This window comes from Pempheris klunzingeri, chromosome 4 (genome assembly GCF_042242105.1).
Source record: "Pempheris klunzingeri isolate RE-2024b chromosome 4, fPemKlu1.hap1, whole genome shotgun sequence".
In the NCBI taxonomy this organism is placed as follows: Eukaryota; Metazoa; Chordata; class Actinopteri; order Acropomatiformes; family Pempheridae; genus Pempheris; species Pempheris klunzingeri.
The window spans coordinates 5,016,926-5,042,345 of record NC_092015.1 but is presented as its reverse complement, the minus strand read 5'-3'; the positions used below and the strand labels follow the sequence as shown (position 1 = coordinate 5,042,345).

General features: G+C 41.4%; 2 protein-coding genes across 2 annotated transcripts in view; both read right to left on the bottom strand.

The window, feature by feature from the left end:
* Positions 1-4,597: 4,597 nt before the first annotated feature.
* The window catches only part of treh (trehalase (brush-border membrane glycoprotein)), a 141,089-nt gene continuing 120,266 nt past the window's right edge, over positions 4,598-25,420 (bottom strand). Inside the window, exons 2-16 of the mRNA XM_070828948.1 lie at positions 12,273-12,361; positions 11,557-11,657; positions 11,325-11,472; positions 11,149-11,236; positions 10,704-10,804; positions 10,440-10,532; positions 10,132-10,248; positions 9,791-9,913; positions 9,656-9,705; positions 8,793-8,993; positions 8,479-8,696; positions 7,017-7,128; positions 5,924-6,036; positions 5,778-5,831; positions 4,598-5,386 (exon numbers count right to left, since the gene is read on the bottom strand). Of these exons, the coding sequence (XP_070685049.1) occupies positions 5,249-5,386; positions 5,778-5,831; positions 5,924-6,036; positions 7,017-7,128; positions 8,479-8,696; positions 8,793-8,993; positions 9,656-9,705; positions 9,791-9,913; positions 10,132-10,248; positions 10,440-10,532; positions 10,704-10,804; positions 11,149-11,236; positions 11,325-11,472; positions 11,557-11,657; positions 12,273-12,355 (1,740 nt within the window). The 5' untranslated portion in view covers positions 12,356-12,361 and the 3' untranslated portion in view covers positions 4,598-5,248. The remainder of the gene's footprint in view (positions 5,387-5,777; positions 5,832-5,923; positions 6,037-7,016; positions 7,129-8,478; positions 8,697-8,792; positions 8,994-9,655; positions 9,706-9,790; positions 9,914-10,131; positions 10,249-10,439; positions 10,533-10,703; positions 10,805-11,148; positions 11,237-11,324; positions 11,473-11,556; positions 11,658-12,272; positions 12,362-25,420) is intronic.
* Positions 12,545-23,973, bottom strand: ddx6 (DEAD (Asp-Glu-Ala-Asp) box helicase 6). Its single transcript, XM_070828781.1, has 14 exons — positions 23,915-23,973; positions 22,503-23,171; positions 22,336-22,399; positions 21,545-21,649; positions 20,850-20,979; positions 20,344-20,490; positions 19,365-19,459; positions 19,096-19,218; positions 18,846-18,974; positions 18,463-18,579; positions 17,883-17,946; positions 17,126-17,227; positions 16,837-17,016; positions 12,545-15,769 (listed from the first exon to the last, which is right to left on the bottom strand). The coding sequence occupies exons 2-13, from the start codon at positions 22,721-22,723 to the stop codon at positions 16,841-16,843; spliced, it is 1,473 nt and encodes a 490-aa protein (XP_070684882.1). The 5' UTR covers positions 22,724-23,171; positions 23,915-23,973; the 3' UTR covers positions 12,545-15,769; positions 16,837-16,840.

Sequence of the window (25,420 nt, the reverse complement as noted above, 5' to 3'; positions counted from 1 at the left end):
TCCTCCCAATAATTTAATTTCCATCTTTCTTTTCTTCCACATCTCCCCACGTCCTCACTACTCCGACCCTCTCGTCTGTGGACTGTTCTTTCCCGGTGTTCTTTCCCTCAGGATCTCCCACCATATGCCGCTCTATCCTTCCTACCTTCAGCATCCCGCTTCTCTGCAATGGAATTAATATTTCACAGACGGCTCCTCAGCCATTTTTCTTGCTGACGAATTGGAGGAGGGAGGAAAGTTTCCGACCAGCCACAGAACAATAAATATTAAAGTGTTTCCCTTGAAAGTTCTCCAAGCCGGCGCTGCTTATGTACACTGTCAAGCACGTGCTCTCGTGCCATTTCTCTCTTTCCTTGTCTCACTCTCACCCCTTATCTATCCATCTATCCCTCCCATCTCATCTGCTACACCATCTGTGCAGCTGTAATAAGCAGCACTCCTCGTGTGCTCCCTTTCACTCCCTTTGCTTTCTCTTCCCCCCTGATTCTGGCTCATCCCCCTCTCCGGGCACGGCCTCCCCTGCATGGCTGTTTGACTGACTTGTTTGCATCCCTTGATGGAGCTACCATGCAGTCACACTCGCTGTGTGCAAAAATGGCTTGGACGCTTTTTGTTTTTTTGGTCTGTTTTTTTTCACACATTACATCCTGCCATTACCCAGCAAGCCCAGTCAGTTAGCACAACACTGCTTTCATCTTCCGGTGAAAGCATGCTGCAAGCAGAAATGCGATAACCTTACACATGCTCTTTCTGTTGCATGTACAAGATGCGTGATCATTCTCAATTACTACGACAAAACAAACCAATCTCCCCCTCATAGTGAAGAGTGTACAGCCCTAGATCTAACAATCCAAGTCCTTACCAACAGCACACTATTGATCTGAGCCAGTCATCACACTGACATCGCACTCAGCTGGATAATGGAAAAAATCAGTGTGAAATATTGTGTGTGATTCTCTTGGCTTATAGTTCAAACACAACAAAACCGTCTTTGAAGACAAAAGTCAGAGAATTTCTTTAACCATGTAAAGGGCCTGGTAAAAGCCTTCCATCAGCAGGCAGGGACACTGTGCCACACTGCAAGTGGTGATAGGCTTTTGTGGTGTCCATACTGATTGTATGCCCACCGGAGTGAAATGGAATGACTGGGAAAACGAGGCGCATCATCCAATACAATAAAGAGCTCTACCGCCTCACAGTGGTGCGTTTGGGCAACAGGCCTGAATGTTTTGGACAAGAGGAAGGACGTAGAATTATATCCTTCTGGTATGTCGGGAAATTTCAGGTAAAAATGGTCTCATCTGACCAAGGGAAGCTCTGCTAATTGAGAATTTAAAAAAAAAATTGAAATAAAAAGTGGGATCTAAAGATAATAAAGCATTTTCACACATGTAAGGCTCTGAAAACTTCATTTTCTTGATCAGCCTCTCACTGTGGACAATACAGAACTATATGAGAACACTATTCTCTGCCAAAGTTAGAAGAGTTCTCTTTATTTTACACGAGATCTCTTCATTTGTGTGTTCATCTGTGCCTCTCTCACTGGTTTGGTGCACCAATCACAGTTCACGCTGTATTCGAATCAAAGTGCGACAACTTGATTTGCTTGTTTTTGCTGCGCTGTCATTTAGATCTGATCAGACGAGACTCACACAATCCTGAAGAAGCACGTTAGCAGAATTTTTGAGTCAACACTTAACAAGTTAACATATTTTTCAGAACTGTAATTATTGCAAATTCAGTCAAGAATATATAATGTAATAAATACTGAACATTTAAAACCTAGTTTTGAGGGTCTTAAAGCAATTATAATTTCAAATAGACTTTCTAGTTCAGTACAGATGGGACCAAAACAAGCTCTTCACAACCATATAAAGGTTTACTGTAAGTTGCACGCCTTTGAATCAGATGAGCTGTGTGAGAGTGTGAGAGTGTGAAGTTGATCCATTTATTCAAAACATAAAGCCAGAGTATATCCCTCGCTGCACTTCGCAATATCATAGAGAAATATGTAAGAGGGGACCTTCACAAAGGGATTTAAAACCACACAAGCAAGGTGAATTACTTTTGATGCAGTTCTTCTTTTTTGAGAGGCTCCTCTCGAGTTCAAGGGTGCAGATCAGCTGGGACAATATTAAATTTTCTCTCACTGATAGCTCTTCCTTCTATTAGATTGGATTTTAAAATCACCTCTTAAGCAGGGGAAATTCTATAGGAATGATTCCTCAAGAGTTATTGATTATAAAAAGCCTGATATCTCTGGACAGTGCAGAATCAATAGTACTAAGCTATCTCATATCTATCTGTATAATGCCTCCAGTTAGCCAATCCTTCCAGTTTAGAGGTCAAGGAGTTGGCCTAATCTCCAAACAATTTAGCTGCTAAGCCAGAGACAAACCAATTTTTTGTGGAGGCCATGGTTATAATTAGGGAAATACGTTACACAGGAAGACAAGCATGATCCCTCAATGAGTTATTGACTGGAGCATATTGAATGGGAGTCGGCGGTGGCTGAGGAACCATCGCCGGCTCTCTGATTCGCCATCAGACGACTGACAGCCAGCCTCCCCTGCACATCCCCATCGCGGGTCTTCACAGACTTGCGGGGATGTGGGTGGGTGAGGAGGGGATTATCCTGGCAGTGCAGAGCAGGGTTCCTGCAGCACCGAGCGGCTCTCAGCGGCACCACGAGGACTCAGTGGATAATGAGCAGTCTTTGTGATGTGTGCTGCAGGGGCTAGTGAAGGCTGAGCCAGGGAACAGTAATGAAGCAAAGGCCTCCATCTAAAGCCACGCAGACTTTCAGAGATATGAATCCACCTCTATTGTCTGCCACGCCAAGTTTCTTTTTCTTTTTTCTCCCACTTTCATGCCTGTTTGATAGGATTTCATACATCATGCCCTTGTTATGGAGATCAGGCCATAATAAGGCCTTGACCACAGTAATATTTTTTTAACATATCCAAGGCCAGAGATACATACAGTAATAAAGACCTGAAGAGATACACGTTGAATTTTAAAGATGACTCAATGAAAAAGACTCTTCTGTCTTTAACCACGTTACTTCAAACACGCCCTCTTGTCTGTATATCATCAACTAATTCTTCCGTAAAGAAAAAGATCCTGTGTTTGGAAAAAAGGCCTTAAAATGCGAGCCACTTTCCAAACAATGAACAACTTTGTATGCGCGTGCTAGTTTGTATGCAGTGGCAGTTACTGGATGACTGGTGAGGACAAGACACCCTGACCTTTACTTCCACAACAACATGTAATGCACTTGTCACTGCTGCTTTACAATTCATGGACCTCCCATGAAACGTGCTCCTCAGAATAACGTTCTCAGATTTGTGTAATTAAAAGGCACACGCACGTACGTGCACGAACTCATCGCAGTTTCACCTCATCGCTACTTAACTGCTGGACAACTTCTCCCACAGTTTACAGCTCGATCTCATTAACTGAACACAACACATTTCTGCCAAAACGGCATTGTAATGTGTGAGCTATCAAAAGGAGCAGGTTCTACTTGAGTAACTGCTGTCAGTGAGAGCTGAAAACATAATGACTGCTGCCTACTGCTTAAGCCTCTCTAAACACAGCATAATAAACACAGCTGCTACTGTATGGGTGTCACAGCTCTGCGTGGGGGTAAAAAAAAAAAAAGCCAGCCAGCGATATGGCTTGTAGATGGAGGCTCACAATAGCACATTACTAGGTAGTGATCTTTGGAGTTGCATGGGCCGCTGCACCTATTGGCCTTTTGCCCATTTAAGTTGCATAGTCAATCTGTTGTGTGCACTCATGCTAAGGAGAGAGATGCAGTGAAATCCCCGCTTGGGCCTCATATCTTCACAGCCAAGAGGGATGCAATTTCTTCTTTCAGAAGAAAATTTCTCATTACTTTTTTTTTTGGCAACCATTTGAATATCTATATGGACTTAATTTCATGCTTGACCTGCATTTCACTATAGATGTAAGCAGAAATGGCAAAGACAGAGCGACTTGCTTGGAACAATCAGAAACGGTGACTTGTCCTTGTTTCTTTTTAAATTAACGGTGCTTTTGAGAGAGTTACAATCAAATGTTTATTTTGCAATCGTGAAGTTTTCAAGCCCTTTGTCTTTATTCCACTCTCTGTGGTATTGTGAGCCTCAGCTCAATATACAGTAAAGTGAGATCAGCAGTCGCATAAATACAGTCGCCCATAATGTCAAAGTAGATTATTTTGATACAAATGTGGTTGAACCGTATAACTGTGGTGGCCCTTGGGTGCTGAACACTAGAACATATTTTACAAAATGGGAAAAACCATCTCTGTTGCTCTTAAAGTTATAATCCTTGACATTTTATGTCATCGATATCAGCCTCAGTGTTTATTGTTCACTCTCTTCATAGCATCTAGTTACCACTAAGACAAAGTGGACATAATTCTGCTACTGCTTAACATTAAAGCCTTTAAAATGGCTTTAATGTGCAACGTTAGATTGGGTGTTTAGGGCACGTTTGACTAGAGGGATGCATAGGAACATGAAATGTTTCCATCACAGACTGACCGTGACTGATGAAGGTCTGTACCCAAAACCCAAAACACTATGCTTAAATAAGCATAGTGTTGATATTGCCATCTAAAAATCCTTGGTTGACTTGTAAAAACAGAATAAAAGTGTCCTCAGTCACATATAATAAAGATTTATAGGTTTTAAGCATCACTTGTGTATTCGCTTCACATTTTATTTCTCACAAGCTCGTTTACATTTCAACTTCAGTTTGCATGCAAATAGAAGGCCTCAGAGGGAGTCAAGCTACAGTTCAGCAATAAACTCTATAATTGAATTAGGTGAATAACTGTTTGTAATGTCAGTTCAATATCTGGGACAGCTTAATGTTGTGATCCAAGCAGCAGCAAACACTAACAGCCTGCATTACTGGAGAGAGGCCAGAAGTGCCGACATGATCTGCATCTTCTAATATCACCAGAGATCATTTACCTCAGAGGATAAATACTAAAATATTCATCGAAGGAATTCTTCGTTATGATAAATTACATCCTGTTCCCTCTACAAATATAAGTGATCCTGATCATATGGGATTTAGAAAAACATCAGACCTTGTTTAAATATGCAGGATTTAGTCTCATTTTTAATGTCAATTTGTGTTTGTTTGAAGCCTTTGGACAGGACTGCTTTAGTGCAGTGAAACCAGGAATAATAAAATCCAGCCTTCAGTCAGGCTCTTTATCACCTCGGACTCACTGGAGCGTGAGAGTGGCTGAGATGACCACAGGCAGCAGGAGGCCAGAAGACACACGTCTGCTTCCTGAGGTGAGAGTCGCCCCATACTGGTCCAGGAGTTGCAGGGCGACGCCGTTGGTCCAACCAAAACCCAGCTACAGAGCAAGCAACACAATGGAGGGATAAGAAACATTTTATTTTCATTTAGCAAAGCAGCAGAACACAATGATAAAATCCAATGATTAAAAAAAAAAAAAAACCCACTAAGAATTGATTGATTTGTGTCGATGGGAATGGTAAGAAAAGCAAAGTTAAAAGTAAACGACAACAAGGTAAGTCGACTGGGTAGAAAATTATACAAAAGAAGATAATGACAAAGAAGCGAGGGGGAGTGAGAGTACACTGCTCGCGCACATGAGCATGCAAATGTATTCGAGTTAAGACGCGGGAGTGAAGTAAAATTGACAGGGCTCTGCATGAAATTACAGAGACTTGTGTGACTATAAGCACATTAGTTTTACACCATCAACACATGAAAGGAAATACCTGAACTTCATATTCTCCTCCACCACCAGGTTTGCCATCTCCGTTCACATCATACTGTCAGGAGGAGGAAAATTACACATTCTGAGCCAGCTGTGTTATCACGGTGCAGCACGGGCTCTGCAATCCTGAAATTTAAGGAGACCCACCTTTTCAAACATGGCTTCATACTTCGTGTATGCCAACCAGTTGGTCCTGATCCAGCGCTGGGCCAAATCGAATGCTAGTTGTTTAGCGTCCTCTGAAGGCAGTTTGGATAAACCTGGAAATACAAGATTTCAAACTGTGAGCACAACTAAGAGTCTTTTTTAACATCGCCTGCTCTAAACAAATGCCAGTGACAGGCCTTTAATAGTGTTGACTCTGTGCAGCAGATTGGATTTGAAATATAAAAAAAAGACAGTTTTAAATGCTCTTTTAGGCATGACTGCATAATCCCCAAGCTTTGGGAAAACTCAGCAGGTCAGTGATCCTAATCATACAGACTTCGCAATCAAGGAGTTTTTAGGGCCAAAAGAAACATGCACTCTGATCATGTGTCGTACTTCCTCCAAATCAAAATAAAAGCAGAAATCTCTCAGAATAAGTAAGATGTGACGCTGGCTGCAGTGCAGGCCTGGCAGAGCGTCGCCAGGGCAGATGCAGAGTGTCTGATGTCTGTGGATGGTTAGATTTGAAGACAAACACTAACTATGATGATTTTATGATACTTGTCCAATTGCTTTCTGCCCCCTTTACAAGGTATCCTGTGGAGTTTTTGAGCAATAAATGTGAAGCAAAGTGGGTCCCCATTTTCTTGGTAATGCACAACTTGCACAAGGACAAACGTGCACACAGTTGACGCGATACACATCCCTGCCAATGGTTTCATTATTCCACTGATGGACAGTCTAGGAACGCAGCAGTGGGCCAGTCAAGGCAGAAAAGAGGACTGCTCACAAGCAAATGTGGGAAATAATGTTGGTTTACTTTCACCAAACATGTTGGATGTATCAAGGATACACACACACTGCAGTTTAAACATAACCTGTGACTCCACAGACCACCTTTAAGGGTGTGTATGTAACACAGTCACCTCAAATCAAACCTGAAGATCAGTAGTTCAACCTGCTTTGTTTCATTTCAAATCCAACAGCTGGAGTATGAAGCACATTCAGAAAGTATTATGCAAAGACAACAGAGCATGTTAAGAAATTGGCGTATCATCACAACATGGTGGCAGATCATTTTATCGCCACCTACCCTGGATGAGCATGTGCTGTAAAGGGGGCCATGCGTTCGGGTAGTCCCACTGCTGCCCAGACTCTTTCAGCGACGTTGGCACTCCATTGGGGAACTGGAGAGCACCACTCCCCTGCACAGACATGAAAAGCAAAAGCCACCATAGGAACATGCTTTGGATGAAACCAGTGTAGTGTGTGTGCGCCATCTGCTGGAGCAAAACGAGCACAGCCCGTAAAGCACATGTAAAGTCCCACGAGGTGGGCCTACGAGCGGAGGGGAGGGTTCGTGGCCGAAAATAGCAGTGAGGGGTGAAAATAAAACGAGCAACAATCTCTCCTCCTCTCACTTCAGCAAAATATTTAGTTCATGCAGTTGAAATCACATTTGGAAGACAAATGTACAGAGCAGATTACCTATTCTGTCGTAGACAAAAAAAGCAGATCCATTTTAAAGCCTAAACTGGCCGACGGGGGAGGAGACCAGTCACACTCTGCAGCTGTGAGCAGGTGTGTGTGTGTGTGTGTGTGTGTGTGTGTGTGTGTGCAGCTGTGTTGACATTTGTGGGGTGAAAAAAAAAAAACATGCCCAAACAACCTTATCTGACTAATTACAGGTAAAGGGTTCTTTCACACAATGATTGGGTACACCTGTATAATCCAGTACCATCCAATACAACAAACCTCCCACAAATTCTACTATTATGATGCCTGTTAATGTCTCCACAACGTCAGAGGCACTGATTTAATTATCTGTTTTAGCACTGAGGTCATGGTAATTGATGGTTCTGGGCTGCATCATATTTTTCTAATATTCTGCCTCCCTCGTGTAAATAGGGAGGACAAAAAAAAAACACACCTTTCAGTATAACAGTCCAATTCAACAGCACCTTTCACTATGACCCCAGTAAACAATTGAATTCACACATCACTGATAATGTCAACAAAAACTGACCCATATAGACTTTGTGAAGGTGGTATTTATGGCGGAGCTGTTGTATTGGATTGTAATAGATTGCGTGGGTGTATCTAATAAAGTGGCTGAGTGCTTTTTCTCACTTATCTGTAATAGTATCCAGCCACACACTTTTGGTTTTGTTTGTCCAGGTTTTGTGAATCTGTTGCTGACGTCCCGCTGCTACTTCAAAACAATGTAGGTGAAAATTAATTAGTAACGGTTTGGCTTTTTCATTGGACCTATTCTATGTCCTTGTCCACTGTGTTCTGTAAATTGCAGGAGCATTGTTCCTGTAAACTTTTCAGGACTATGCAAATCACAACACTATCATTTCAGAGTCAAATAAAGTCAAAGCTACAGTGTAGCTGTAGGTGTACAGTGTATCTGTGTAGCTGCATACCACCGCAGGTGAGTGGGGATAATATGCATCTGATGATGAACTGACCCTTCAAGGAGAAAAAATGATTTATTCTCCCACATTTTTTGGTGACTTGAGAGCACAGTGAAGCGTAGAATGTCCACTAACCTTCAGATACTGTAGTGCCTTCTCTCCCATCTCAGGCCGAGAATAGCACTGAGCCCAAATAGGTGCCAGGTTGGAGGGGTAAAACTCAAAGTGTTTGGATTGCGTCACCAGGTTGTAGTCAAACCAGGCTCCCCTCTCAGCTTCCCACAGCACAGACTCTATCGCCTCCAGTCTGCGGGCAGCAGCCCGGTCATACAGTGCAGCTGAGTCACCATCACCTGTCAGGAACCAGCACATCACTGTTATGTAACACCAGTTAGCTGAGCTAAAAGCAGCGTGCAGACCAAAGTTAGTTCCAAGGTCAGAGCGCTCACCCAGTATTCTGTGAAATGAAGCAAGAGTCTCCTCATTGAGGAACAGCAGGGCGTTGAGGTCAGTGGGCAGGATGTGACTGGTGCGGGTCTCTCTGAGTGTGCCGTTGTTGTGGCCGCCACCGTCTACAAACCAGCGGGATGTGAAGTCCCAGCCAGATTCTGCGCCCGCTTTCAGATCCATCCACAGCTGCTCCTTCCGGTCTGAGGGCAATAAAGAAAACATGAATTCACTAGTCGAGCCACAACAAATCAGCATCTAAAACATGCCGCTTATTCGTGTAGGTCTTGTTTATTAGCCAGATTTGGAAAAAGTCAAACGCAGCAGCCTCCGAATGACGTTTGTCTCATTTCTGCACCATTTTTCAAAGGCTTCAGAGACAAAACACTGAACAGAGGGAGGAAATGGCTTAACAGTCTGGACGATTTGTTATTAATTAAAAAAAACACATTCTTACATAAAAAGGAAACTTCTTCTTCACAAATGAGAGCAAATGTATTTTACAAGTAGGAGAAGATCGATGTTTTAGAGGATAACAGTATTTTTCCCCTCAAACAGCTTTTCTAAAAATTAGGGGGTCAAATTGTTCAGCAGCAATGTGAAGGAACACAATGTGTTTAACATTAAATATTCATTACAACATGCCGAGGTATTTTCAGAGCAAATTTGTTTTGCATAGATGATCCTTGAATCCAGGGGAATAAATTCCTCTTTTCTGCTTAGGAGCAATTATAAAACTACAGATCTTTTTTTTGTTCCTCTCTCTCATAGAATAAAACAAACATAGCAGGGGAATATCTTTATCATGCTCATGAACGGAGGCTTCGTTCAACCACCAAGAACATGAACGATAATGAGCCATTACCATCGGTGAGTCCTTCAGCTAATTCCACATCATCTGTGTAGGATTCAGGCCTAGAAGGAGAAACAGACATCATAGCACCAACGAAGGCATACACAGCTTGATGATAGTTATTCACTACACTTATTTTAGGCATACCTGGGCAGGCCCACCTCCACATAATACCGGTTCAGCACATGCTCCGTCCCGTTCACCGTCACAGCCACAGAGCGGTTCTGCATCCAGAATCGGTACTCCTGCTCCAGAGCTGGTAAAGCTGCTCTAAACCACACAAGTTTTCAGGATTACTTTTCACAGAAGTTGGGGTGTCACATTGTAATTGAGCGTGCGAGGAGAAACAAAACACCAGAGGCGCAGAGCGACACGAGCACTGAGGATTTGATGTTTAATATGCCATTTTTTCTATTCTGGAAGGGACATGAGGCAGTTGAGGGAGGATAATGTGTCTGGCAGGACATCAGCGCAGGCCTAAATATCACCTGAGGAACTCTTTATCCTTGGTTGCTTGATAGTAGCTCTTCACCATTAGTGTGAGGAATGGAGGCTGACTGCGCCTTTCATAGTAAATCCGCCCACCATTTGGAACAAATCCATATCTGCAGGAGCGATAGAAAAAAAACTTTTATTCCACAAATCTTGAAATCCCCCCTCTCCCAAAGACCTCCACATTCAAAGTGTACCACATAGATTGCTAAAATGACTTCTTCATGATGAGCGTGCTGAAATACCTGCGGCGAGCAGGACTTTTTGTGCGGGATGAAAGATGAAAAGGTGCTTTGAGGCTCACCTGTTGACGAGGTAGAGGAAGTTCTGTATCATCCCGTAGGCCGTGTCTGTCATCTCTGACAGCAGGAGCCCGTTGATGACCCAGTAGGAGTCCCTGTTGGGCAACAGAGCAGCTCACGTCACTGTCTGCACATGGCACGCGGGTGGGCTCTCAGCAGAGACCCCTAGCTGGGTCTGGCTGTGATCTCTCCCCACGCTGACCTGGTGAGACGGTGCTCCGGCTCTCAGACAGACAGCTGATGCATGGGCTTCATCGTTCACTCACCAGTAGTAGAGTTCCCGGAAGCGCCCCCCTGGCACGATGACAGGGTGAGGGGTGTATATCTGTGAGTACAGCTCAGGGTGATCTTTGACTCCAGCGCGGATCTGAGGGAGAAATCTCTCTTTATCTTTGGGCTCAGTATGTATACATAGGTGCTCAGCAATACACACTGCAGGAATGTGGGTTTGAAAAGCCTCATTAGCAAATGATTATTTTCATTAAAGGAAAAATGTAATTTATTATTGCTGTTAATGGTTTGGTTTACCAAATGTCAGAAAATAGTGAATGATGTGTATCATGATTTCCTGAAGCCAGGTTTGCAGATATTCAGTTCACTATCATACACGAACACCGTCTTTACTAAACTAAATCAGTTTTTCTTTTGGTATGTTTGCTGGAAAAAGGGACAAACGATTTACTCAGTTCAACACACTAATTAGCCAGTCACCTTTCTGCCGAGAGACTTCCACAGATTATGAATCTTTTCAGCCCAGTCACGCAGTTTTTGGTCTGCTATTCCTCCCAGGAACTTTGGCCTGCGTACAAAAAAAATCAATTCAATTCAACAAAGCACAATTTTAAATAAACTACTGTAATATACATCATCTAAAAACCGGATCTCACTTGTCTTGCCAGTCTGGTGGCGTCCACGACTCAAACTCTGTCCCCGGTTTCTCAAAGTACGTCCTGAGGAACTCCTGTAGTTTAGCAGGCGGGACAGCCATGTTCGCCGATTCGACCGAAAGGTTGTGAAAAGCCGACAGGACAACATCTGCAGGAGACGAGGCAGGGAGCAGAAGATGCAGCCACGTAATGGACATCATGAATAAAAGATAATTTACTGACTTAAACTTACCAGGAGGTTCCCGCAGCTTCATGTCAACAAAGTACTTGTCATCATCAAACAGTTTAGCTTTCTGTACCTGATCCAAGATGGGCCCAGTGCAGTATATTCCACTGAAATGAATTCAGAGTTGTGAATTATTAAACAGATACAATAAAGGTCACATGTGTATTAGTGCCATACACAGATGTCTTGTTACAGAGTCCTGCAGGGAAGCAATAACTTCATATCGCTGTCACTAAAGCTAAGCAGGCGGGGGCAAAGGTCTCCAGACAGCTTTTTATATATATATAAATAAATGTGCTAAAGGCAATACTACAACACAAACATGAAAAACATCTGTAGGTGGTGGATTCAACATTTATGAAAAACAACAGTCCTTCCAGGGGTTCAGCGACTACAGAAGGCCGACGTTATCTCAAACATTTTGAGCTGCTTGGCGCTTGTTTAGCAACGCTGCCAAGAGAGCGGTCAGCATTTCTGCCGTCAGTATGCACTTTCTATTTTAGGAAATTCAAACACGCACCATGTGGGAACTTCTACAAAAGGACAGGAAATCATGAGTCATTTGGTAAAAAAGGAGGCATACAAGTACACGGAGGAGAGATGTAGGTTTAAACTGAACAGCCCAACTTTTTGATGGCAAGCTGAAATTGAGAGTAAAACTTTTAGGATTGGAGGCAGTCTAAGGGGTCCTCTATAGGGAGACGGGCAGGTATTAATCTCACCTGTCACATGGCGGTGGAAGAGCACTCTTTACACGGGCCAAAAGAGCCACTGACGAAAAGCAAAACACCATCAAGCTCTGCATCCTGAGCTCAAACTGAAACTGGAGACACTGGAGTACGAGTGAGTCCATGGTCTGAGGACTGCCTCCGGGTCATAGTTTATATTATGAGATAACAGAAGAGCAACATACTGACGCCTAGCTTTGAAGGGGTCGTTTTACAAAACATTGCAGTGGTAGTCAAGGGAAAAGAAAAAAAAACACTTCACACAGTAAATTTCAGTGAGCTTTATTTCCAACAAAAGGTTCAATCGTATTCAATAATATTCATGACATCCTTTAAACTCAAGTCCATTGTAAAATTAGCTTCACTGAAAATCCTGCCAATTAAATAACGACCAAATTTCCATCAAATAAAAAACATGAACTCAGGCTTTAAATTCTTCACTTAAAGTTGGAGACTTTAAATACGAAGTACTCCACTTGAACATTTGAAAAAAAAAAAAATCCAAATTTCAGGGCAACTTTTTCTAACTTTTTTTTATACCCATTACCATAACTTTGGATCTTTAGATCATATCATCCTGTTTGTGTAAATGCCCAAAGGCTCCACCCCATGTTATTTTACTGATGCATCTGTTTTTTAAAGAAATCCTCTCACATCCTCCTTGACAAATAATTCATAAGACGGCCAAATTGTACACAAGAGCTGTGTTTTCGCAAGTGTCAGAACTGTCAAGAGGATAAACATGTGCATCAGGGCAGCAAGAGTACCGAATTACCCACCCCATAAATTTAAAAAAAGACCTTAAAGAATGAGACTATTTGGTTACACAAACTATCCAATTAGTGGCCCAATCTGGGGCAAGATGCTCTTGTCTCAGTCTTTAAGGTTCTCAACATGGCAGCCACTGGCAGTAAAGCAGCACCCCATCAAAAAGGTAGCAGTACACAATCTCGAAGGAACATTGATTTTAGCCAAGAAAGCATTTGCTGTGGTGATTACTGCCAGTGGGCTGACAAGAAACAGACAGCTGCCAAGTGCCTGTGCAGTCAGATCCCTGTTCGCTCAACTAATGCTTGATTTAATTTGGATATTTTTAAACAAAACGCAGCCCTCCCACCCAAACAATGAGTCAAATCAGCCGAATTAGATGTGCAAGTATTTAGGGGACAGCGGCGGCAGCGAGGGAACAGGGATCAGTCCTAACCAATGAGAAATAAAAAGGGAAGTCTCAAACTGATCAACGTTGTCACACTGTCATCTTTAAAAAAAAAAAAAAAAGAGCTTAAATTAAATGTGCAATAACACTTCTCATTGATTAGAACAGTCGAGAGCATCTTACCATAACAAAAGGGAACCTCATTTGCAAAAAGGGTTTATCTGAACAAACAAGTGTTCAGTGGGCCTTAATGCAAAAGTAAGGTTGTCATGTTGAACAATTTAAAAAGAAAAAAGCAAAATGTAACCCAACCCCAAAATATCAAAGCAATGAAGGGCAGAGAAATAAGCCATAAACTCAGCAGTCTTGGGTGCCCCAGTTATTTTTTTTTTTCTTAAACAAGCAGTCTGACTAATAGTAAATTTATAATCCCTCATGCTCATTCCCCCTTCAATGCCAATTTTTTTTTGTTAATGTTCTGCACCAACGTACATCTCCCTCTCATTGGGGCATCATGAGTGTACAAAAAGCAGTGCAGTCAGTGTTATTGCCTGAATCCATCCCTCTGTGCATTAAGTGCAGCCCAACCTGCTCAGGTTGTTTTAAAGTGAGGGGTCTTTTGTTGGCAGCTGTTACTAAAGCTGGCCAACTTGCAATGCACAGAGACTGAATTCCTGCTACATGTTAAGTCAGATGGTTCATTTTTATGCATTTCAGCCAACATTCTTCACAAGGGGGAAAATAAAGCCACAGCGTCCTCGTCTCAACAGTTGTGAAATCATGTAGCTGTGGTTAAAGAGCACACAGATCAACGTAACAGCTAATACCTCCCCCAGAAAACAAATTCTCTGCCAATTCAGCTGCACTGCAGCGAGTAGTACTACTACATGATAGAATATTATTTTCTCTTCCGACGACAACACTCGCCGTGACTGGAGATCTTAAGAGTGCGTCTCAAGAGTCAGTTTCACAAGTTAAGGCTGGTGACAATAAAGAATTCATTCCTCAAATGCACAAGCTTAACAAAGCCATCTGTCTAGACTGAACACTTGTTACCACTGGGAGCAGGAGAACAAGGGAAACAATTTAAACAATCTAAGTTTAAGTGCAGCTTTGAAGAATTGCACTCGCCATTAAATTTGGAGGGGCTAAAAGATTATAAGTGATGAACTCTGCCTCCAAAAACATTTCATGCGCAAGGTCATTTAAATGTTTTGATTCTAATAAATTCTGCAATTTCTAAAATTATAAATAAATTCACAGGCCAATATTGCAGATCAAACAAACTGGCAGTTAAGGAAAGTCTCCAGTGCTAACAATAGAAGGGGGGGGGGGGAAACCTTTTCAGTTTGTCAGCCAGCCTTTCGAACTTGTTTAAAACAATCTTAAAATGAAGGTATATACACAAGGTGTGAGGTGCACCCCACGTCGGCTGCACGTCTCGCAGAAGTAAGTATGGCCATCCATCGGAAGGTGAAACACAGGACGTAAAAGGAAAAATGCGTTTCCTACAATTAAACTCCACCGAAACAGGAATCCTCATGACTCATGGTGTTGAGAGGCTGCTTATTCATTTTTAGTGTTCTGATGCTGAAGACAGAGGAAAGGGTCTGGGTCTTTTTTTTGAAGCACACGCTGCTTCATGAGCAACTGGACAGTCTGGCTGTCTCTTGGAAAAAATCCAGCATCTCTGTCCATGGAAAATCCAAGTTTGTCCTCATGTGTCAGCCAGACTCAAGGAAAGCCAGCAAAAAAGAAAAATATATAATTCAGACCAGCCTCCCTCAGAATTATCTCCATTCCTTGCAAACAGATGACCAAACCAAAAACAGTTATGAATTCACCTATGTGGTCGGACATTTAACTAGTGTGACAAATTTTCGATTAGGTGAATGCGAGTGTGTGGTATGAAGTGAGCAAGATGGCGGATAATGAAGGGTTATTACTTCAGAACAAGTTGAACTGCTTGTTAAGGCACTTGATACAAATTGGTTAAAACTTCCAAAATAAAACGTGGAGGATGGAGGGTGTCGTATAGCGGCCTGGTGCTGGCTTTGTTTCATTGGTGGATATGAATCGTCACGATGTGCATCAATATATTTTTGACTTGGTCCCATGCTTTCCTCCCGATGCTCGTCTCTTCAGGGTGTGGTGGTGCAGCGCAGAGCCCTACAAAAAGGCAAATGAGTTCTTCCGAAATGCGTCCATCAAAATACACATTCCTTATGGTGGCGTCCAAAAAAGGAAGACAGACAGAAACTGTACATAAAAAAAAAAGAACTCCAAGACAGGGGGGATGAAAAAAGGTACAAAGGGGAATGGAGGATGGACTGATCTGTGGAGAGAAGAGCGAAATGAAGTTAGACCAGAGGTAAAGTAACTCCAGCTCTGTTTACATTAGTATGCCTGTAATTCAAGAACAGTGGAGGCTATTTGTGTCCAAATGAATATACTGTGTGTTAATCATTCACCTCCTGCACGCTGAAATCAGATCTGTCACAGAGGTAACAGTGATGCAATAATGATAAAAAAAATGGTTTAGACAAAAATTATTGTAGTAAGTTAGGCTGTTACCATGGTGTTTTAGTATGGTATCCAGTTAGACCCAATAATTTAAGCTTATAAACGTCATCATTTTGAGCCAGAACCTTCAGTATTTGGACCAAGAGGCTCCAGAAAAATAAAATGTGGCATTTAGTAAGCTACGCCTGTTATTCCAACCTGTCAGATACATATTTAATCATTTAGATAAAGATAAATGTGAGATTAGACTTGCATAAGTTTTCAGACCAGGCCAAAAAAAATAAATAAAGCTGATCTCAACATTTTACTTTTGATTTTTTTTCCCCTTCACAAAAATGCCATACAGAAGATCCCTCCTGCTGCTGGCAGAGACAGAGTCTGGCTCAAGGACACTTAAGGTCAGAGACCTTCTGTTAGGTGGGGCTTGACCACAATGTTTCAGTGAAAAAAAACAAACAACTGCAGCATTGTTACAGCACAGTAACGACTGAATTAAAGGACACTAAGAACAACTTGAGTTATTGCTCATTTTCTCAAGTCTTTCACTACTGCAGACTGCCTTTAGCAGAGAAAAAAAAAAAAGTTAACAGAGGTCTCTCACAGGGACATTTGTTCTTGGCACAGCACAGGAAACACTCCCTCTGTGACCACAGTAATAAGGGCTAAATTACATTTAGTTATGCCAGTGAGCTACACCAATGACGCAGCATGCCCAGTAGCAGAGCCCTATTACAGCAAAATGTAATGCCTGCCATTAACCAGTCTAATTATAAAATCTTTTCCCCTCTGTATTAAAATAGTTACACTGGCATCAAAAATGCAGAAAATGGCGAAACAAAAGCAGTTAAATCATCCTGGGATTATCTTGTGTGTACTCACTGGCTCATGGCTTGACTTCTTCACCACTCTCGCTGTGGTACTCTGCCACATATAGGCTCTTGTCAATGATGCCAGGGATGGGCTTGATCTCTGTTCCAAGCTGCTCCTCAATCCCTTTCAGGTTGAAGCGATCATCGTAAGTGATGAGGTTGATGGCTAGGCCCAAGTGTCCAAATCGGCCTGGATATTGAGGACGCAACAGTTTAAATAAAGTGTTTCATCATTATTGTTTGAAGCTTTACAAGAGGCTGTGCAGCTGAACAACACCATAATCAATAAGGACTCTTACCAGATCTACCGATGCGATGAAGGTATGTTTCTCCCAGCTTGGGGAAGTCAAAATTGATCACAACATTCACAGCTTGAATGTCAATTCCTCTCGTGAAGAGGTCTAGAGGAAACAAAGCAAGAAATCGAAACCTGCACCAAACACCTGGACCAACATTTTAAATATCAGCAGACTGAGAAAAAAAAAAAAAAAAAAAACAAGCCACATCACTACAAACTGAAACTAAAGATGTACACAATACAGAGTTCTGTTTGTCAGGCACATCTGTGTAGGAAGTCAAATCTAATTAAAAAGGCACCAGGAAAGGAATTCCACGTGTTATCACACGTCTGAAGAATGCAAGTATCACTTTCATTTCACTTTCTTTTTACTTTCAGTCCTGTAATGGTAGCGAAACCTTAAAGATCAACAGAATTGGTGTGCTCCTACATGGGTCAGACTGGCATTAATTACCGTTTTAGGCCAAATTAACTATTTGGCCTTAATTAGTGTGCTCTGCCAGCTATGCCATGCACCCTGAAGTGCACTATAGTGATGTAACGGACTGTATTTGATCTATATGGGCCAACTACATTCTCAGTGGTGAAGATTGAAAGTCTGAGCAGAGCGCACCGCCTCTTTTCTCCATGGTGATACATCATCATCATCACCACCACCAGACAGTGTCACAGTAGCTTCTGGTCTTAGCGAGCAGCTGTGTGAGTATTCCACAGTTCTACTGTAAAATGCAGCAGATGTCTGTGGCTCCATCACTTACCAGTGCAGACAAGGTTCCTGCAGAGGCCGTTTCTGAAGTCGTGGAACACACGGTTGCGATGCTCCTGAAGAGCAGAAGAGAGAAAAGTGCGTTTAGACGCCACTTTCACTCAGAGGTAGGAATCCACTTCACATAAAGTATACCCAGCAGCATGTTATGTAAACCTCATATGAAGTGGATTCCAGTGCATTACAAAAAAAAATAATAATAATTTTGCTGTGGAAAAACACCATGTTATGGGTATATAGCTCCATTACTATTGTCAGTAAAGCTCATACTTTTAGTAAAATCTAATGTAATGTAAATATATTTAATGTATCATGTAACAGTAGGAGGATAAACAGCAAGGCGCTTACTGGACAACATGTACAGTCTGTCATCAGGAATAAAAAAAAAAGGCAGTGTTAGCAACAATCCCTAAATAGCACATTGGTGTGAACTGCAGCAGCACATCAAATAGGGACACGTATGCGCAATATAAACCAAAACTAATAGTAGCAGCTGCTTCGGCATGCTTCCATCACCAAATGTGTATTTTGGTCTTAAAGCTGGCATTTCTGGGGCAGTACTTTGAGCTGACCTGTCTCATCTTGGCATGAATGTAGAAACATGAATAGCCAAGCTGGGAGATCTTCTTGGCAAGGAGCTCCACTCTCTGAGAGGAGTTGCAGAAGATTATAGACTGGTTGATCTGGAGCTGAAAAAAAGACCAACAGCAGCATTAAATCTGGGTGAAATCAATGTTTGGACTGTGATGTTTGCAGCCATTTAATTTAAGTGTCTGATAAATATTTTGAATGTCCAATGCAACACAAAAATGCTAAAACGGACTCTCTGTTCAAAGTTTGCAAAGCCGCCATTTCCATTAAAGCCTGCAATCACATTTGCCTTTTGCAGAGCTGTTTTCATGACACTGTTGAAGTTAATTAAAACACCACCATGACATGCAGGAAGGACACTTACCCTGGAGAACAAGGTGTTAAGGCAATGCACTTTTTGCCTTTCAGTTACATAAGCGTAATACTGAGTCACACCCTTCAGTGTAAGCTCCTCCATCAGGTTGATCTCATAGGGTTTCTGCAAGTGTGAATTCTACAAAGGATGTGAAGACAGAGTTGTGATGCTCAGGTTGTTCTACATCTCACCAAGACTGATTTGTTCATAAGGTAATAAAACAAATACTTCAATCAAACATGACAAGAAAAATAAATACCATAAACTTCTGCACGCTGAGGGGGAAGGTGGCAGAATAAAGTAGAATCTGCCTCTGTTTGGCCAAGAAGCTCAATATCTCCTCCATCATAACCACAAAGTCCTGAGACAGGAGTTTGTCAGCCTGTTGAGCAGAGGGACGGGGGGGGGAGGCACATTGTGAGCCGTCTCAAACAGCTGCTTAAATCCTAAAGTCACACTGGTTTATTTAGAAAAAGCAATATGACAAATAATGAGTGAATAATGAAAAATAGAGACTATTTAACTCACTTCATCCAGAACGATCATCTGCACTTGATTGACTTTGGCCACTCCTTTCTTAATCAGGTCTAAAATCCTCCCAGGAGTTGCGATGACCACATGTACTGTAAAACATGTAGAATTTTGGTTTTGCACTGAGGAACGACACGGTCATCACTTGACAGAGGATTTTTTTAAAAATGCACAGCTTTCAGTGTGGTAGTATGAATTGATTGTGCAGTATTGAAAGCTGAGCATGTGCTGTGATTGGCTGCCATATTTCACTCATTAACACCTTTGCCTGCCAATAACTTAACCGTCAACCAATAGAGATATTAGAGAAAACAAACCAACTGCACACATTAGCTACTCATGGGGAAATGTGTTTCATCTGACACCGACTAACGACAAACCATGTAGCCAATAATTGAGGCTTTAAGTAAGTAGGTGTCACAACCACCTCACATTGTGGTTTTATGATCAGAATCAGAATTACTTTAATAATCCCCAGGGGGAAATTGCTTTTTGTTACACACAGCTCGAAAAGAATAAGAATAAAGTAATGATACAAATAATACCACTACTAATAATACTAATAATAATATATAACATGTACATTCAGAGTGAGGAGATTTATTATATAATACTAATAATACTACTACCAACAATAACATAACTTCATGAAATTGGCTTCTCATCACCTCAGATGATGTGGGAAGTAAGACGATGGAGCCCCTTCATTATCTGTGTTAGATACTGAGATGAGATAGCCTTTCCGGACATAATGCACGAACCACATGTCCATCATCTGGGTCTCAAAATATATCTACTGTGTGTGTATATAATGTGCACAGACCTCAGTACAATGCCCAGACGCATACACGAGGAGTTCTGCTTTAATTTACAGTTCCTTCATTTGATGTTTTCATGTGTCAGTTGAGTAGAATAAATGGGGATTGAGTTGCTTGTATCAAAATGCAACAGCCTAAGTGTGTAAAATTATGTTTACCCGTTTCGTCAAGTCTCATGATGTCATCACGCAGGTTGGTTCCACCTGTGGTTGCCATTACCTTCACTCCGCCCATGTGTTTGCTGACCTGGATACATATTTGGCTTACTTGCAGAGCCAGTTCTCTAGTGGGTACTATGACCAATGCTGGAAAAACAGAGAAGCACTTGAGTGAATATTTTAACATTTACCAAACCAACCCAAGTCTTAACTTGGACATATAAAGCGTTTCCAAACCATCTGAACAATTACAGGTAGGAACTGCTCACACACAATGTTACTAAGACACCTTGATCAGAGCTTTATTTAGATATTACATATAGTATCAACAGAGTCATTTTACACACAATGGCTGATCATTCAATTTCCATTAACTTCATTTTCACTTAATCTTCACCTTCTGTGATTGAACATTCAAGAAAAAACAGCAGATATGTGCAATTGAGATGTAACTTTGCTTGTAAAGTGTCAACTTTGACATTTACTGACAGGAAACAAGCTCTCACCTTGTATGCAGTCCTTCTTCAGGTCAATGCGTTCAAGTAAGGGAATGAGGTAGGCTCCACTCTTTCCCGTGCCATTCTTGGCTCTGGCCAAGATATCCCTTCCTGACAGTGCAATGGGAATACTTTCCTCCTGGGCAAAAAGCAACAACAAAAGATTAACACATAATACTACTACAACACTACTCGACCTCAACCTCACATCTGGGGGTCAGACTAGTGCTTTGAGGTTAATGCTGCTAATAATAATAATAACTTAACTTCAAGGACAAAGGCTAATTTTCTTATTGGCTGAATCACCTAAGTTTGACTTAAGACCAAACTCAATTCCAACAGTGTCCAATATAAGTCTACATCCCACTCAGATCAAATTTTAAACTAATCCCCATCAATAAAATTTAATTCAATCACATGAAAACCCTGCACACTGTATTTCAAATTAATATCACCATTTAGTGACGGACACAAAAGCAGTCTACTGCAGTTATGTTGACTGTTAAATGCCAGTAGTGACACATCATTTTAATGTAGCAAAGGAATCAAAACACTTTGGTAACATGTCAGAGTCAAGCTACTGGATCAGCTGCCAGGATTTTTCAATCAAACCCAACTCCAATTATAAAAACATGCACTTCCTTAAGCACAAAGACACCTTTTTGTCCAGCAAGAGATTAAAACTTAGTTAAATCTTAATGTACCTGGATTGGAGATGGCTTTTCCCAGCCCATCTCAAAAATTCCCATGAGCAGCTCCCTCTTTAGGCAATAATCTTCAAACTCGTTGCCTTTAGTTGCAGTCACATCCTGTAAACGTCATAAACAAAATTATTAATTAGCATTTGGTTCCCAAGATTCAACAGACCATGGGTTTCTGTCACACTGGCAATGGCTGGGGAGAAAATCATTTAATATATCAATAGAAAATAATGATGGTAAAACAGATTGAAAATGTCAGAAATGAACATTTTAATGAAAATAACAATTAGTAGCTTTTTGTCAGACACAGCTATAGAAATAAAGCCTAAAATAGCAGCAGCAAGTTCCAGCTCAGTTGGAAACCATGTTAAGAACACATCCAACTACTACAATGACTATAATGAAGATGAAAGCTTGAAAGGTTTTATTACCATGACTGAGTATAAAAGTGACAGTCTGATAATTGTGCTGCACACATTTGCTTTATAAAAATAGACCACTTCTCAAAAGTTCAGCACCAAAGATCACAAAGGATGCTTCAAAAGGCATATAATCCAAATGCTCTTTATAGTTACATATACTGCAAGACATACAGATTCCTATTCTTCATAATAAATAGTCAAGCTTAGCAAGATGCCCCAAAATGGCTGGTTTAAAAAAAAATAAAAATAAAAACTAATAACATAACTAGCAAAAGGACAATCAAAAGAACAATTAAACAGGTGTTTTCCATTTCTACATCCAAACTGGATGTCTTTCAGCTGAATAAAAAAGGGGGATAGTCTTATACCAACCGAAGTTTTCATCCTCATGTCTTTTGGGGGCAATTTCAAATTTTTCTTCCAGTCATCTCCAGGCCTGTGGAGGGTAAAGGTCACGTAAGCAAAAAGCATAACAGAGACTTGGCGGTAACAACTGTGCCAACATACAGAAATAGGATTTCTAGCATCAAATAACTTACTTGATGACAGCGTTAGTTGTTGGGGCTGGCTGGGAATTGCCGTTGTTGATTGCACCTTTCATCTGGTTAAGCTGTTGTTGCTGTTGTTGTTGTTGTTGTTGTTGTCCTCCTCCTCCTCCTCCTCCACCTGGTGCTCCAGCAGGCTTCACTGAGCCTCTGAGCTGTCCATTCTGGTTGGACAATCCCAAAATCACTGGGTTCTCTGTCCTGACAGTACTCATTTTTAACTCAGCTTGACTTTTCTGTTCCAAAAGCAATGAAACCTTTGGCAATCTTTGGACGAAGTGAGCCCACTCTGCGGGGACCACTCAAAACTTAAAGATTGTCCTTCCCTCTTGAGACTTAATAATAATAATAATCCAAATCTATATAATCAAATATTTTTTCCTCTGCAGGTTCCTCAACAATAGTTTTGTTTCTGGGACATCAAGTGTCAAAAAAAAAAAAAAAAATGTCTTCTTCACAATTTTTTAGAAAACTTACTAGCATGGATTTTTTTTTTCTGGTAAATTAGGGCTTATCATAGGTCTATTCTGCCATGGTTGTCTGCACAATCATAAACCAGGAGGGCTTAGCTAGCTTTCAAGCACTGGCCGACTGTTTAGCTAGCCATCTTGTGTAGCTCAACTGTGCCGCTGCGTCCTTTTCTCTGTTTTTTTTGTTCCAACCCTGAAACAAACAAGACACAACGTTGAAAAACAATAACAACTGCATGAGCTGATGCTGTGCTTTGAGGACAGTGAGGTTCATTCAGTCAATATTTAACTGGCTGATCAGTGACTAGCAGTAGATGACTGGCCTAACGTCAAAAGTTAGCCGACACAGCGGCGGATGGTAATGCTATTTAATTAACCCTTGCTAACACTGTGGAAACGGCGTTGATACACGGAAAGTCCAGCACGTCACGGGATTATCTGTACAATCACCACAGAGTGTGACATCTGGTTGATTTAGTGGATAAATACTTGAAAAACACGACTGGCCATTAGCATTTCCTGTCCATTTAATCCAACTAACCGGGAGGGAGCCAAGCTAGCCTTCTGCTAGCCACCGACATCTGGCTAACTAGCACATGAAGCTTTAGCGTCATGCTAATGTTATGCTGTTTCGGTAATTAAAATTAAGCCACCAGATTCACGATATTTAACCTAGTCTGTTGTAAAAACTCCAGTGGATATAATACTTGACACCTTTCCAACACCAGCTCACAAATAAATCCGGACAGATATATTACATCAACGAATATTAGCTAGCGTTAGCTCAGCAGAGGAGACTGCTGTGCTCGGTGTGCTAGCCAGCTAACATAACGATGGCGACATCCCAGTTAAAGCTACTTGTAAAAGTCAAAATAATGGAGAATCTGGTAAAGCACCGCGCACACGTAGAAATAGGTTAGATGTACGAGCATTTACCTTGAATACCTGAAATAAGCGGTTCCCTAAGCGGTGTTTGTACTCAGTTTCTAGCTGACTACGAAACAGTCATGTCAACCAACCGTTCAAGATGGCTTCCACTCGTATTTGAACCCGCCCCCGTTCAACTAATCAGCTGATTTCATTTCAAATCAGGGACTCAGCTTCAGGGTTTCCTGTCAAAAATAAAACATTCAGAGTGTCTGAGGTTACCACATAAACTTCACTTCACTCTCACTGTTCCCTTTCTCTCAAATATATCTACTCTCTTAACTTCCCTGTTTAGGATTAATGACACCTAAACAAATATCACAAAAACATTACTTTAAATAGCTGTGATTGCTTTTTAGACCCAGTCTGACTCTCATCACTTGTGTGGAAGTGCATTATGTTATCTGCTTAAAGCAAAATAATTCAACATTCACACAGTAAAGCTCCTCAAAACTAGTTCTTTCTGCAGGCAAATGAGTGTATGAAGAGATGACTGTGATAGAAACATCTGGTAAACCTGCAGGAAAACCCCGAGGTGGATGAGGTCGGCTATATTTGTGTCTCTGTCACCCACCCTATATTTTATTATTATATTCTAGTGTTATCATAATCTCATATTCAAATACTTAAATAATCATCACTCTACCATAGCCAGGTTTACATGAGAATTGCAGCAGCAAATCTTTTAGATATAATGTGTTTACCAGCTCTGCATTGAGATATGGCATGTGGATAATTAGCTGGGGGGGTTTCCAGTTTCACAACACTGCTGCTCTCAAAATGTGGCAGATTTGAATGCATAATCATTTACACCACAGGTCAAATGAAAAGCTGCAATCAGCACGTGACATTTACTGAATGCAGCTTTTTCCCCCATGCTTTTTTTAAAACCAAGGCCATATTTCTGACATTGATGTTCTCTCTTTTTCTGGAATTATATTCACATCTAGAAGCTGCTCAGTGCAGCCACAGTCTGATCTGCTGACCATAGAGCAGCTCCACTGGAGCAGCTGGGGAGTTAAGGGCCTCGCTAAAGGGCAAATACAGTGGGCAAATTAGACTTTCTAGTCACAAGTCCACTTTTTCTAACCACTGCAACCAAAGTATCTCCAAAATACTAAAGTTAGATGATTAACTTTTACCTCTCTGATGTTTTTATGATGCCAGTGGCAAAGCTGGGTGATGTTCATGGGAATCTCACAGCATTGTATTGTTGTTGTCAGAGGATAAGGGTGGATGGGTGTAATAAATCTGACCTCTTCACTGTTATTTCCTCCTGTTTGTCACAAGTGAGACTATATAGTAGGGTGCAGTTACTTAGAGTTACATGACTGCTCTTGCATGCTCCCTATAGAAAGCCTGCTGTACAGTTCTTGTCCCTTCTGACTTCATGCTCCAACCAAACACACCCCCAACAAAGAAATCAGCAACACAAATATAGAAGAACTAGCAAAAACAGGAAGCACGAGCATATTTCACTGAGGCGGTGTACAATATACATTGAAGTGATTAAGA